Here is a 16,494-nt window from a genome sequence, read left to right as displayed (position 1 = left end):
GATGCCATCCTCATCGACGTCATCTACCTTCCATTTGAAATCAAATAACTCCACTGGACCGGCAATTTTTACTAGTCTACAGAATACAACAAATTGTGTTTTCAATATTAATATTCATAATAATTAGTAGTTTTTAGTTAAAGTTTTGTATATTATTGTTTGATGGAATAAAATAATTTTAGAAAAATGGGTTGGTATACTTTTTTGTACATACGGTCGTAGAAAAACTAATGTTCCTAACTCATGCGTAAAGTATCTTCCCGCACTTGACCGCTTGCCTTGCCTGCAGTCGCGTGCGGGAAAGTATCACTTTCCGCACTTGTTAGGAAAATAACTATTCCGAAAGAATGGCTGATAATTTAAATAAAATTTCTAAGAACAGTTGTTTCTTAGAAGCATTCTTTTCAATCCTTAAATTTTCAGTCAAAAACATCAAATAGCTCTTCATTATAGTCTAAATACTCGATGGTCAAATCCACGATTAATGAGAATGTCAACATTTCCCGTTATTCTAATTTAATAGTTTTTTTGAAATAACAACATGTAGACTACCATCCAAATCAATCGAAGGTGCTAACCAAGGAAGAAGTTGAAACATTTATGAAGGGCGCCTCAATAAAAGACCATTTAATGGTGAAAATTATCGCATTAATGGGCATTGCCGGAGGTTTTCGAACGGAAGACATTTATAATTTAGAAGTAGACGATGTAGAGGATACTGGTTCTCAGTTATTGGTTCGTATTAATCACACAAAAACACATGTTCGATGGTTTTTTACTGTGATCAACAGCAATGCGGAAGTGTTCAGAAAATATAAAAATTTGCGAAAAGACCTTCCACTAAAAGCACTTTTGGTAGGCTACAGATAAGGAAAATGCATAGGTCAAAGAGTTGGAATACACACTGTTGGCGGGGCACCTAAAAAAACTCAATCTTGACCATTCAAAAAAAGTATATAGGACATTGCTTCAGAAGGACTTCGTCAACGCTCTTGGTCAACGCTGGTGCTGATATTAATGCTTTAAAACGGCATGGTGGATGGAAGAGCTCATCAGTGGCTGAAAAATATGTAAAAGAATCCGTCGAGAGCAAAAAGAAAATATCAAGAATGTTACAAGTGGCAAAACTTTCGTATAAGTGTTAAAATAAAACCACGCATCTTTATTTAAAATAAAGAAACATCCAGTAATTCCCACAATAAATGTTTCTGGTAACACTAGTTGCATCATAACTGTTAACATTCAAATATTTGAATGAAAGTACTGTAAAGTACAAGGATACCGTAAAGCGCCATTTTCCGGACTCAAATTAGTACTGTAAAATCGAATTTACAGTACAGTATAAAAAAGGTACTTTTGATTACTTAATTGTTGCCGTTATTGAGAGTGTCAAGTTAAACCAGTCAAAGCCAAATTATTTCAATCTTTTAGAGAGTTTGTTGTCAAATCATTGACTTTTACTTAGAGTTTCCTCTGAATTATTATTTGTTTAGTTTTGTTGTGTTTGTTTCTTATCACCAAACCAATTTGCCAACGTTTATTAATGCATGTACTTGCAGAAGCAGAATTGATAATTTCAGGGGAATGTTAACAACATCCCCTTCAAAAATAGAAATTGCCTAACGTAATTTTATGTATTGTGATTTAATGTTATACTTTAAAACTTTACTTTGCTTACTCCAAAGATTTCAAGTGTGTTTTGTACAAAATAATGAGAATCATTAAAATTAATCTGTGTAACATTATCTGTAAAATGATATAGATTATTGAGAAATCAGATTATCAAATCAACTGTCGATGTTTCAAGCAGTATCATATGATTGATGTCGCTTATACATTGATGGAAAAATGTGTTTGTGTGTATCTAGAAATAGTTACTCCCCAGTGAAAGTTGAAGAATATGAAACTGAAAGGCGATTTGCTGTATATCAGAGTGGAGCTAATTTAACTGACTTAAAAGTTGATCCTAAAACTCCAGAGTAAGTATTTTACGTATCGGATACGATAGCTCTATACGAGATGAGTCTGAAAAATTATCGATACCTCTAACTAAAGTAGAAAATTTATGAGATATGATTTATCTGTTATAATTAATGACCAGCTAATGAATGGTTCTTCTGAGAGAGTAATAAAATAAATTTCAATAAAAAATTATTAAGAAATATTTTATCGTTTTCATTTTTCAAATCGGATTGTTCTAATTTGGATTCTTTTAATGTTTGTATACTCTCGCAATAAATTTTCATGAATTCAAAGAAGTTCCATCTGCACGAACAAATTTGAGAAAGACATACTTTGAGTAAAGCACTGCGAATAAAATAATTTCCTGAAATCATATTCCGTTGATTGTAGATGTCAGTTGTAACAACTTAATAAAAAAAGTTTAATAGTTTGATTTGATTCTATGTTAATACACATAGAGAAAATTGTAGTTTCTAAAAAATTAAGTGATATGTATTGATATCGGGTTCAGTAATAATTTATGTTGTTTTCCAATACATTATTAAATCAGTTAGAGTATTGGGGTTATAGATTCCACATTTCTTTTATCTATTTTTCCACTTTTCCGGTTTTTCCTTCATTAATTTGAAGTATTGTTTTTCCCTTTCTTCCTCCTTCTTGTGCTACTCGCTTTAGCTCAATTTTCCTGGGTCTTTTTCTCCTTCTTTTCATATGTAACTTTTCTTATTATAATTTGTGATGACCTTATCGTTAATTGTCTTGTCTTAATCTTTCAACTCTCGTTTTCTCTACTAATTTTCTCATTTGTTTCATCTCTGCTGATGTGCCTTCCTGTTTATTCCCCAGGTTTCCCTTCCATATGTTCCGAGTTGTATACCTTCATTTTTATGTATTAGCCTATTTCTTTTCTTCCGAATATAGCAAGGAATATTTGTTTGGTTTTCTAAATATGTTCACCATCTCTATGTCTGTTTTTCCATCTTCTTTGGGTATGATTCCCATATATTCAAATATGGTTACTTTCTCATTCCGTTATTAGATCTTCCACATGTTCTTTCTCTTAATTTACTACCATCCATTTAATATTTTTATATTTACTTCGTTTCTCAGTTCTTCATATACTAATCCATCTGTTTTCACCCGATTTAGGTTTGTTTGTTGTTTTACCCTCATAACCATCCTAAACTCCTTTCCTCTCACGTTTCTATTCATTCCTTTTCTTATATCTTTTTTTTTATTTATCTGAAGAAAACAAAAAAAGAAGGAAATATTAAAAACTTGTTGTAATTAACATTCAAAACATTCGATCAAAACGTCTTTATCATTGAAAGAAAATTTTGCAAGAAATGATATCTGGAGAATATGCAGTTTATGGGATAACTTCCCATCCTTCCAATGAATCAACGAATGTTGTTTTCTGTTATGTTCGGTCTAACTTTCACCAATTGTACACTATACATTCTTCGACTTATAATGGTTTGGAGTCTGATTAAAGTTGGTTTCGATTAATTCGCTTAAAACCAACTTACCAATTGACTAAAATCAATGGCGAATAGTTTCAAGCTGTCGCGTGATCGAAAAGGTCTCAAAAGTGTCTGGGTCGCACATTTATCTACCATTCTTCATTGTTAGTTTCGAAAAGTAAAACAGTTTATACAAATTTATCGCTATAAAGTTTGTTAATTGAGCCCCACCTTTTTCGTATGTACCGTGCGTTTGTGGATTATGTTGTTGGAGTTAGCGACAAAAAAAGATTCAAATGAACATTGGAGAAGACGTAAACTATTACTAAACTAAATTACATGGACTTAGCAACAATACAGCAACTTTCTTTTCAATAAATAAGCTGTACCCGTTCTAAGATCTACATAAAAGATATTTACTGCACCCAGATTTTGCATAATTCTTACTAAAACGTATGAAAACAGTATAATTCACTAGATTGAATATTACGCTGCATTTGTATTAATTTTCCTCCTAAATTCACTTTGATATAGTAGTTGCATAAATTAAATATATATTTACATTATAGGGAAGAGAACCAAATCAAAACTGCAATAAGAAACAATGAATTTACTAGTAAAATTATATCTGGACACATTCTTGACGATGCTGTATCGGCTATGTACAAGAGAAAAGTGAAAGCTGGCGAAATAATTATAAGAGAAGGCAAGAAAGGTACTCACATGTTTGTTTCAAATAGTGGAACATTCGAAGTTACTAAATACGATTTTAAAGATAATTTTGATGATATTAGAGTATTTGGAGAATTGGCTATTTTATATGATGCAAAACGACTTGCAACAATAAAAGCATTAACTAACGCTACAGTATGGGTGTTAGACGCACCTGTATACCATCATCTCCTTATTAGGTAAGTATGTATAACTTTTATTTTGATGTATTAGTTGTTAACAATAACAAATTTATTCAATCTTAGACGACATGGCATCGGATCAGAATTATCTACTATACTATTTATTATCAAAATCGTTTCGCCGACTATTTATGTTTCTCCCCAGCGATCATTTGTGCTTATAGTCCACTCAAATTAAACGAAAAATCGCAATTTTAGAGAAATTTTCCCAACAGCAACGAACCAGGCCCTCTAGTGGGGAAACTAAGCAAAACTGGAGAGAATGTTTCGGAAAAAAGTTGCGCGGGATTTTATGCTCTATGAGGATGCTTTATGCTTTTTTTCCAAAAAATCGGAAAAAATGATTTTTAAATCATTTTCGCGCCCCCTAGCGGCGAAAATATGCGTTATTGTTGTAGGGAATTTTGTATGCTATGCTGTTTACTATTTTCCCCGGAAAAGTATAGTTTTGTATAAAATGCAAGAAATGAGTTTTGAAATCTTCTACGTGCTCTCTAGCGACTTAACTATGCAACGTACGACAAAATGTTCAATGGAAAAGTTGGAGGAAATTTAATTATATACAACTCGTCTGGGTTGAGTTTTTCGCTGAAACGCATAATTTTCTCGCAAAATAGGGAAATAAGTGCAAAAACATAGATTTCTATAAAATGCAAGAAATTAGTTTTGAAATCTTCTACGTGCTCTCTAGCGACTTAACTATGCAACGTACGACAAAATGTTCAATGGAAAAGTTGGAGGAAATTTAATTATATACAACTCGTCTGGGTTGAGTTTTTCGCTGAAACGCATAATTTTCTCGCAAAATAGGGAAATAAGTGCAAAAACATAGATTTCTATAAAATGCAAGAAATTAGTTTTGAAATCTTCTACGCGCTCTCTAGTGACTTAACTATGCAACGTACGACAAAATGTTCAATGGAAAAGTTGGAGGAAATTTAATTATATACAACTCGTCTGGGTTGAGTTTTTCGCTGAAACGCATAATTTTCTCGCAAAATAGGGAAATAAGTGCAAAAACATAGATTTCTATAAAATGCAAGAAATTAGTTTTGAAATCTTCTACGCGCTCTCTAGTGACTTAACTATGCAACGTACGACAAAATGTTCAATGGAAAAGTTGGAGGAAATTTAATTATATACAACTCGTCTGGGTTGAGTTTTTCGCTGAAACGCATAATTTTCTCGCAAAATAGGGAAATAAGTGCAAAAACATAGATTTCTATAAAATGCAAGAAATTAGTTTTGAAATCTTCTACGCGCTCTCTAGTGACTTAACTATGCAACGTACGACAAAATGTTCAATGGAAAAGTTGGAGGAAATTTAATTATATACAACTCGTCTGGGTTAAGTTTCTCGCTGGGACACATGATTTTCTCTCAAAATAGGTAAATAAATGCAAAATCAGCGATTTTTGGTATACATATGTCGATGTCTCCGCCCTGTCCCCCTTTTTGGGGATTGCGATACCTCGAATTCAGTTTCAGACGGCCAAAATACATCGGAATTGACTGGTCTCGATGCTGTCCTGAAAATTTTCTTTGTAAAATGTCTAATTTGAGTGGACTATTATCATTTGTCAAAAATTATCTGATTTTGTATTATTTGGTCCTTAAACTCTGTAACAACTTTTCTATTACTATAGATGGGTCGACATTTGATCTTGTTAGTAAACGCAATGTTCACACAGCCTTTTTCTTTTTGCCACGCATTTTTCTTTTTACTAAAAAAGTTCATAAAATTTATAACAGTTAAATATTGAGTGAGTCAAATTGAAGCACACAATTTTATCAAAACATGTATATAAATGTTTTCTGGGAGCAAAGAAGCACTAGTACTATAAAAACAACACAACATTGAGTCGACCAGAGGATGTTTCTGACTGGAAAACATTCTATAGTAACACTCACTTACCTGTGCTCCAACTCCAATATGTTCTCAGTTTTAGATCAGGGAAAGGGGGATCCAGGGTCTTGACAAAGGGGGGTAATTAGTATAAAGACGAGTCCTCCCCCAAAGACATGGCATTTAAGCCCTTTATCCACAAAACCAAGTTAATTAATCAGGGTTTAGGGGGAGTTCATGACCCCCCTGGATCCACGCTTGGATCAGGGTCAGTATTTAATTTGATAGAGTTGTCTTTAGAATTAGGCTCTGTTATTAGGGATGCCACCTTTTTTCTGCATTAAAGTATATTGGTTGTTATAGGTAAGAAAAAATCTACATGGTATCAAATTGAAGTACAATTTATTTCTATTTATTATTATGTTAAGAAACATATTTTTGTAGCTTTTTGTAGTATTAATTTAGTACCTCTACTGAACAATAGCACAGCGTCTCTATAGTTTACATTTAAATTAAAGTAAATAAGTAATTCGTTCTTCATCAAATTCCGAGAATCTTCTTGTGAATGCTGACTTGTCGAAAATTGTCAGTTAAAGTGGAATTACTGATTAATATAATAATATTTTCAGCGGTTGTGATTTTTCGAGACCGCTCTGAACGTTTTCTATCACCAAATCTTCTTGTAGATTCATATTTTTTCCCGTTGTGGTCCACGGTATGTCGATTTTTTTTTTGGTTTCGGCAGAAATAGTACGGTTACCTAGTACCTAGTAGTTTACCTAGATTATGTAGATATGCGATTAAAGTACAAGTTTCAACCTATAGTTCCTTAAAACTTACAAATCTGAAATTGTCTTGATCCGAAAAGTATAAATCACAGCATGTATATACGTCTCACGGGGCTAACTGGAACTGAACTACAATCATAAACAGTAAACAAATAACATAAACTTTTATTTTTGGTTTGTAAGACACCGTTTCGACCTTCGCTTGACAACGTGAAAAACAAATTCGTTAAAGTATATATTTTTTTGAAATTGTGACTGTGAAGTTGACATCGTAAAGTGATTTCTCCAAAAAGATGCAAAATAAAATATTTTCGCGTATTGTTCTCATAAAGTATAGAGTACAATCACCTGAAATAACGTACAATACTTTAGTATAAAATACGGTGGTAACCCTATCTGTTATATACATTTCAAGCAATGCCACCTTTTTAATTAGTATTTCCAATATTTCATTAGTTTTAGGACAGAATCGGAAATGTATTTTAAGTTGGCTCTATCACTTACAATATTTTCAATATGTTCTTAGTTGTAGTCAGCATTTGTCACTAAAATAAGTTCCCAGTTAAATGGGACAAAATGTAAAAAAGAAATGTACAGCAATAACTAAGAGATTGGTTTGTGAAATCAGAAATGTTTTATCATTTTTTTTTTTTCTAAAAAGCCTTCGTAGAGAAGGTTTCCATTGGGGACGTTTATTCTAACATTCTTATACCTAGAAGAACCACTAACTTGTTTTTATCTCTGTTAGTTTTAATACTTCCAAATCGATTCTATTTTCTATTTAAATAAACCATTCGATGTACTGTACTACCACTACTGTGGTACATAATATCGAAGACGAGAATAAAAAAGCTCAATAATATCGCTCCAAATCAAAATTTTTTCCTGTATACAAACATTCCTTTTTTGTGAGGAAGACAATTAAAACTTATTGGTTATTCGTGACATGATGAGATGAAGCGATTTTTTACATACGAGATCTCTTTCATATTCCACCAGTTATGGATTTCCATTATACGAAAAAACGTCATGTATTATATATGAGGAGATCTAGTATAACTTGGCGTATTCATTATTTTTAGACATGCTGTAAAAGAACAGAATGAAAAAGTTAATTTTCTAATACAAAATGACGTTCTCAAAAATGCCGGCGATAAGATATTGAAGTTGGCTGCCAATTCTTTAAAATCTGAATTTTATGCCGGAGGAAAAACTATTATCAAAGAGGGCGAAAAAGGTAATTTTAATTTCTAGCTTAAAAATATTATTTGTATATACTTAATCGTTATTTCTTTGTCATTAGATGCCTTATCGGGATATTGTTAATTAAAGTTTAGTATTTCAGAGATTTCATGCCTTGAATTTTACATTTGTAGGCTTGAGGTTGTTTATGCATGTTACTAGAAATTTCAGTTTTAAAATTTTATAGTCATACGACGCAACCTCCTCGCCCAAAAAGATGTGCAAGAAGAGGAGCATGTCTTTCATTCAGATAAGAGATCAATAATATTCTTGGCCCAATACCCACAACTCTTAGGAGTTTAATACCAACGGCAATGTGTATAATTTGAAATGCCACAAAACTATAGAAGTTAGAGCTTAGGTAGTGAACTTTCACTGCAGTTGAGTAGCTGCTATGACACAGTAGAGGTTGTTATATACGATTTACCATCAAAATATGAATTTGCTAAGAGAACATGTGCGCGATATGATCTACTATGACTTCAAGGTCGGTTTAAGAGAACGGCAGTTCTAAAACGATGAAAGTCCTCCAGAAACAACTGTTTTTCGCTAGTATGGCGACTTTAAAAGAGGTATGATATCGTTTGAAGATGAGGTATATGCCGATAAGCCCTGCTCTTCAGTTACTGTTGGACACATTAAGAGAATGAGACCCATGATTGGAAAAGATCCGAGATGTATCTATCAACCGATTGAGGCAACTCTTGGTGTGGCCGTGTTGAGGCGTGTTGTCTCTACAAAGAAAGTTTTGTACGCGGTTCTCTTTTATAGTCCAGGATTAGTTAAAGCAATTGAGCTACAATGTTGTCAACGTGCAGTTCCAGCAAAGCTAATGTATCTTTACACATTACACAGTAGATAATTGAATTTTTACGCGAAATTAATGTAACAGTCATTGAACATCCACCCTATTAGCCTGTTGTCGCCATATGTGATTTCTGGTTAGTCTCAAACCTGAAGCGTTATATACGTGATCTACTTTCCTCGACGAAGGATGAGATAGATGAAGCAGTTTATCGATTTTCAGCATTCCAAAATACTACCTTCAAGCTTTTAAGTTGATCGGTTGCAAAAGTGCTAGAAAACTTGTAGTTTTCTTTTATCTCAAATATAAAGCGTCACTCTCGTGAAGTAAGAATAGGACCGAGGAAAACGTGTAGTACCAAGCATATAAAAATGCTACAATTATAAAGACCAAACCTTCATAATAAGAGTTGCTATTCAAGTTTTGGGATATGTAAACATAGATTAGTTGCACTCGCAAACTTACATTTAATATTGCAAGAGCATTTGGCTGTTAAAAAGACTTTAGAATTGCTGAAAAAAGTTCGGGTGGATTGGTGCGAAGAAATACTGAAAAAATTCAATCGCGGCGTTTCAAAAAACGTCTATAAGATCGTGACAGGCGATGAATCATGGATCTACATATATGAACCCGAAACTAAACAACAAACCTTTTCGAACGGTCAAAACCCAATGATTTCTTTTTATTTCCTTCAAAAATAAATTGCGAGGTCAACGTTTATCCTAGACCTAAAGAAGCGATTGATGCATTCAAATCGAATGTTTTGCAGGTAACCCAATAGAAAAAAATGCTTCGACAGTTGGTTTAACTGCATTCAAAATTATATTGATCTTAATTAAGAAATATTTTGAAAAACAATATTGCCATATCGCATTTTCAAAATTTATTTTTATTTGTCTATCTCAAAACTTAAGTAGCGGCCCTGGTATGTCAGTAACTGTACATTTTAACGGTCGAAAAAGATGATAATTATCTACTTATCAACTTTGCAATCCATCAATGTGAAAAATCTCAAATATCACTTATTCCTATCACCTATTAAATAAGCCATACTATAATTACGTTTGTAAACAGGAATTTGTCATCAAGTACGTGATTACGAAATGTGTAAATATGTTTTGTTAATCACATTGATGTTTGCTTTGCTTTTAATAGGCTCCTCAAAGAAAAAACCCTTTATCAATTCACCATAAAATTACATCGGTAATGTAGTTTGTAATTCATAATCATAAATTCTATTTTTAGAAACAATATGACAAAATATATTGAAACAGCGAATGGACCCTTTCCGTTCCATTCCATTTTATTTTCACTTAATCCATACATTAAGTAGGTAGCTAAGAACACAATTTAGATAAGTGATTCTTGATTATTTTTCAAAACTTTTTTCCAGGTAACAAGTTTTATATTGTGAGGGCAGGCTCGGTAACTGTATCGAAAAAAGGCGAAGGAATTGTGGGAAATTATAGCAAAGGTTATTTTTTTGGAGAAAGAGCTCTATTAGAGGAATCGCGGAGACAAGCTACCATAATAGCTAATCCACCTTTGGTAGAATGTCTTATTCTCTCAAGAAAAGTTTTCTTAGAACTCACGGAATATTTTCGAATAGAACCAGCCCGAGTAACGAGGAAAAAATCATCTCAATATCAAGATATTAAATTGGAAGACTTGGAGGTGATTTCAAATATAGGTTGGTTTATAAATTTGTAAAAAATATATCATAAATAACAAGAAAGTGGATAATAATAGCTAGGTGCTTTTGGTGGCGAAAAATTATCCTTTACATCGTACCACTCATAATTTCCATAACAAGAATTGTTTTCTCCAAGTTTATCAAAAATACAAAACGCTCAATTCAACGTTTATAATACTCTGGACCGGTCAAGTTCAGCTTCGGTAACGATATTGCGTTTAGAGGAGGCAAAGAAAAAACTTCCTCCTCCTTTACTCCAAATACATTTCTGATAGATTGATGATTTCGATGATGCAATTAAATGTGAAGACGCCACGTATTTGTTTAGCATGAAAAAAATTGTTCATAGTTATGTAATACAATACTTTGATTTGAAAGGATTTAGCCTACCAATATAAAAATTGAACTAGATTCTACTCTGGGTGAGACTGCTCCTTCGTTATCAATAGTAAAATATTGGTTAGCAGAGTTTAAACGAGGCCGTGCGATCTGTGGAGACCAACATCGCAGTGGTCGACCAAGGACTCCAGAAATATTGAATAAAATCCACGAAGCAGTACATGATGATCGTTGACTGAAAGTACACGAGCTAGCAGATATAGAAGGCATTTCAAAAAATGCGTTACTATACATTAACTAGAAATTTGGGGAAGATGTGTGCCGCATTTGCTCACAATGGCAGAAAAACAGCATCGTGAAGATGATTCCATCTAGGCAATATTTCACAGAAATAAAGCCGAATTTTTGCGCCGTTTCACAACCATGGAAGACACGTGGGTCCATCACATCGCACCAGAAAAAAAAAAAGAACAATCAAATCAATGGACCGAAAAAGGAGACCAGGCTCCGAAGAAGGTGAAGACGTTTCCATCTGCAGGCAAGGTCATAGCGTCGGCTTTTGAAATGCGCGTGGAATAATTTTCATTGACATTTTTGAAACAGGAAAAACCATCAACGGCGAAGATAATGCGAACTTATTGCAACGTTTGAGAGAAGGAATCAAGCACAAACAGGCGTATTTGGTTAAGAAGAAAATGCACCAGCTTACACATCCGTTATGGCAATTAATGAATTAAAGTTTGAATTGCTACCTTATGCACCCTATCAGATTTAGCCCCCTAGGGGATTAAAATCGAGGAGCATGAATATCAATATGCAAAAGACAAAAATAATGCTATTAGAAAAAAAGGAGAAGAAGAAAAAATCGAAATAAATCAAATACAGTTGGAACAAGTGAAGAGTTTCATATATTTAAGCGTAGACGCACGGAGCAATAAAAATTAGGCAGAATCAAATGCAAAAAATCAGTGCAGCAATTAAATTTTATAATACGTTAAATAGAAATTTTGTAGGAAAAAAGACAGCAAATAACATCAAAATGATCGTGGGTACTTACGAACTCACTAAAAAGCAAAATTCAGCAGCAAAAATGAAGTCACAGTCAGAGGGATACCACCAAGGATGGAATACTAAACGAAATTATAACGAGAAGACTTTAATATAGAGAAACAACTTGAATTGTTTGGACATCTGTGTAGAATGGAGAGCGATAGACCGGAAAAAAGGATTTGGCAAGTTAGAGAAATGAAAAAGAGGACGCCCAATGACAAAAAAAGAGCAGCATGACAGAGGCTATGATAAAAGCTAGATATAGAAGAGAATGGCGGAAATATGTTTATAAATAAAAAGACACTCTTACCCAACACCACCAGTATATGATTATATAGTGGGTGTCTCATACATAATGCCAGTTTCCAATTTTCATAAAGAATAATATAAAAATAAAGTCATTCTTAACATCCCTTTTAGATTCTTATTTTTCCAACGCAAGAATTTCACAATGGATCTGAATTAATAATAATATCGAAGGACACTAAACCTTCATGATTCCACCAGACACACTTCAAGACTTTCCGCTCGATTCGACCTCTCTTTGCAACTGATCCTTTTTATGTCCATCATCTGCTTGTTGTCTTCGGTTTTTTCTTACGATCATTTGTTTTTGTACTTTTCTTTTTTGTGTTGTGTTACGACAAAAAATAATAGATATCCTTCTCAAACAAATGTCAGTATTTCAGGATTTCTTTCTATGAGTTAATTCATCCAAAAAAGATATAAGATAACACAAATTTCAATATCTCAAAGTCTCATGAAATCTCATGTTTGCGTATATATTTAAGTTGGAAGGTCACAAAAATATTTTTTTTTCAAATATTAAGGTTCATATAGATTAAAGAAATATATTTTATGTTTTACAGGTATAGGGGGATTTGGAAGAATTGATTTGGTCAGACATAAAGTTAATAAGAAAATGTTTGCTCTGAAATACATGAGTAAATTTAATATAGTCGCCGATCAAAGGCAACAACATGCTATTAACGAAAGGATGCAAATGCAGTTGGATTCACCTTTCATTGTAACGATGTATAGGTCATTTAAAAATAACATATACGTTTATTATTTAATGGAACTTTGTCCAGGTACATTTAACTGAAAATTATTAAAATTTCATAACTTTTTAAATGGTATGATAAAATCTATTTGATGATTGTAGCTGGTGATCTTTGGAATATTCTGTACAGAGAAACACCCGAACGACGTTTCAAAGAAAAAGACGCCAAATTTATAGTAGGATGCGTTCTGGAAGGTTTGGATTACTTACATTCTAGGGAAATTATTTTTAGAGACCTGAAACCGGAGAATGTACTTTTAACATCGACTGGTTATTTCCAGTTAACAGATTTTGGATATGCAAAAAAATTATCGAAATTTGAAAAAACGTTCACTTTTGCAGGTTGGTATAATCTCTCCATTTTTCATCTTCAATCAAATGTTTTCTAAATATGATGTGCTCAGATTTATTACAAAAATTAACGTTAAAAAATCATTTTATTTTCCAAATTCGCTATATACACGAAAATAATTTAATAAATAATACTTATAATTTTTTAATTATGTAAAAAAACTAGCTATTTTAATTTCCTTCATAATTTCCAGTAAAGTAGCGAAGACTCTTGGTTAGTTTACAAAGTAGCTGCTATTTTAGTGTAACTTGCGTTTTCTATCAAAATAGCCAATGAGTTGGTTACTTTTTAAACTATCCAAGTTTGCATATTAGCCGTAACATATATACCAATATAAAATTGTACTGGCCTGCAAAATTATAATTTCATTAATCAAAGGCTGCAGGTTACGCGTTTTATTATTCGAATAGCGAACGACATTGTGGAGTGTGGAGTCTGTAAACAGTGCGGTGGGTTCAGGGTGACGTGACATTTCCGAGCCGGCCGGCCTGGACCTGCTCGTGACCCCTACCATGTATTCTAGTATCCGTGGTATTCACCAAGTATCGAAATACTATATGAATAGTTTAGATTTTGTATACCGATATTTAATTAACGACTCTAGTCATTTGAAATATAAAATTTTCTAACATTCCATACTTCACTCTATCTAAAATAACTAAAGTTCATATGATATCTCGTCCGACAGGATCGCCATTCTGGTCAAATTTTGAAATATAATTTACCGTCTACACGCGGAGAGTTTTTAAGCTAAAGTCCCCATATAAGATGGCCCTCCATACCGTCCTGGAAACAAACAAACATTAGTCGGTTGGAACAAAACAGAATCGTTCGTATAACGATAACCTTTCGGGTGGAACATGTAGTCTTTATTGCGCAGAATCGTCACCGTACCAAGGACGGTTTTTTGATGGGTTGGAACGAATCTTGTTTCCTCCTCTTCTTCCAACGCCTGTACAATATCCTCGTTATAAGTTTATTGCGATCCATCACTAAACAGGAAACTGTACCGACTGTAGGTTTAATATCGGTTACTCGACAACCGACAGCCGGGTGAATGTGAAAAGATTCTACTTGTGTCGGCGCCGGCTACATTAAGTATGAAATTAGCCTATGAGTACAGATAAATTTCAAGAGCACTTTAACTAACCTAAAACCACCTTCGAGCGAAAGAAAACTTATAATTATATAATAAATTTTTTAATAAAAAGTGGTTTGAATGAGTTCACCTAATTAAAAACGTTTTACAAATGTGTTTGAAAATTGTATTATTTGTAGATTGAACAAGAATATGTAATATGTAATTTTAGGTACATTGTTCTACTACAACTATCATTTAGACAAAAAAACAAACAAAAATATGGATTTTCATAATTTAATGCTAGCTGTACACTTTCTTCATTAACCTTCCCTAACTTTCTTTTTATTAAGTTTAAAAAGTTTCACTTATAAAAGAACTTAATTTATTTCCGACACAAAAAATGTATAATTTCAGGAACAGTCGAATACGTAGCTCCAGAATTAATTTTGAAGAAACCATATAATAGATCTGTGGATATTTGGTCATGCGGAATTTTTATTTATGAAATGTTATGTGGTAAAACGCCTTTTGTTTCTCCAGATAAAAACGAAAATGTTATTTTCAAAAAAATATTGAGTGGAATAGAAAATATTAAATTTCCCAGTGTGATAAATCAAGATGCGAAGGATCTCATTTTAAAATTATGTAGATCTAATCCATCAGATAGAATAGGTGAGAAAAGATTTTTTTCATTTCATTTATCCTTCAGTACCACAAATATAACATTGGTTTGTTAAAATTCTGTGATTTTAAAATGAAAAGGCATAAAAAAAGTTAACAATCATTTTAATATTGTACTTATTATTATTTAAAACCAAAATTTGACTTTTCAGGTATGGAAAACGGTGGTATTTCAAAAATAAAAAAACATAAATGGTTTAATGGTTTTTCATGGCAAAAGCTAGAGAATCTTGAAATGGAATCATCGTTTAAAGAAACAGCAAAAATAAACAGGCTAGGAACTAAATTAAAACCAGATCCAGACATTCCACAAGAGGAAACTTCCGGATGGGATGAAGAATTTTAGAAAGAGCGTTTGTCTTAATTAACTCAGCCAATAAAAATAACGATTTCTAAAGTTTTCTGTTATTATTTTTGTATATTTTATTCATCCAGTTACAGCCTACAGCAAAAGATTCGCAGAACTGAAAACGCGCCTCAACACAGCTAAAGGATCTAATGTTTACGGCAGGGAAAACTGCATCAGACATCCAAGGCTAAGAAAACTACAACCAGTGATGAAGACACAAACAAGAAAAAAAACTAAAGATAGAAAAGGAGCTACCTATGTGAGGATCTTGTAATTCGAACAGATTGACAGGATTTTGAGTAGGGACATAGTCATTGTAATAAGTTGGCTTAGAATTCCTTCTTTGAGAAACTGCAAAGACACCAACCAAGATAGCCAGACAATTCCCTTTGAAAATTAGAAGAAGAGCAAGCAGCGTAAAAAATTGATGATCACATAGGATACTTGGGGGTGCATCGTTCTCCAAGAGATATTTGAATAATGGGTACTAGACTGTATATGAGATCTGCAGCTTCGTAAAATCATTAGCTTTTCCTCAGCTGTGGGCGAAGTATTTAAAGTGTTTGTATGATTAATCTATGAGCCGTGCACAAATGTTTCACAGGAAAAAAATGTCTAAAGAAGACTGTTAAAGCGTCGAAGAGAAAGCGCGATGCGGAAGATTAGCCAAGGTATACACGACCTCGCAGCAGTTATGCGCAATGATAAGCCAAGATCGCGAAACCTTCAGACAGATTTTAACTCAAGATTGCACGATGATTGAACTTAGTTATTTCATTAAGGTACTGAAAACAAGCACCGGAGTCAACAGTGGCTGTGACCAAATGATTCAAGACAAAAAATCTCCCACGAGCAAATCGAAAGTG

The 16,494-nt window shown here is 33.1% G+C and overlaps 1 protein-coding gene across 1 annotated transcript; it reads left to right on the top strand.

Moving 5' to 3' along the window:
• Positions 1-1,765: 1,765 nt before the first annotated feature.
• Positions 1,766-15,679, top strand: LOC130441572 (cGMP-dependent protein kinase, isozyme 1-like). Its single transcript, XM_056775305.1, has 8 exons — positions 1,766-1,979; positions 3,995-4,336; positions 8,056-8,210; positions 10,414-10,710; positions 12,972-13,193; positions 13,268-13,507; positions 15,013-15,270; positions 15,432-15,679. Exons 1-8 carry the CDS (start codon positions 1,849-1,851, stop codon positions 15,623-15,625), a joined length of 1,839 nt encoding a protein of 612 aa, XP_056631283.1. The 5' UTR covers positions 1,766-1,848; the 3' UTR covers positions 15,626-15,679.
• Positions 15,680-16,494: the final 815 nt, after the last annotated feature.

Source organism: Diorhabda sublineata, chromosome 3 (assembly GCF_026230105.1).
Source record: "Diorhabda sublineata isolate icDioSubl1.1 chromosome 3, icDioSubl1.1, whole genome shotgun sequence".
Lineage (NCBI taxonomy): Eukaryota > Metazoa > Arthropoda > Insecta > Coleoptera > Chrysomelidae > Diorhabda > Diorhabda sublineata.
Note: the sequence above shows the minus strand (reverse complement) of the source record. Positions and strands in the feature narration are given on the sequence as shown.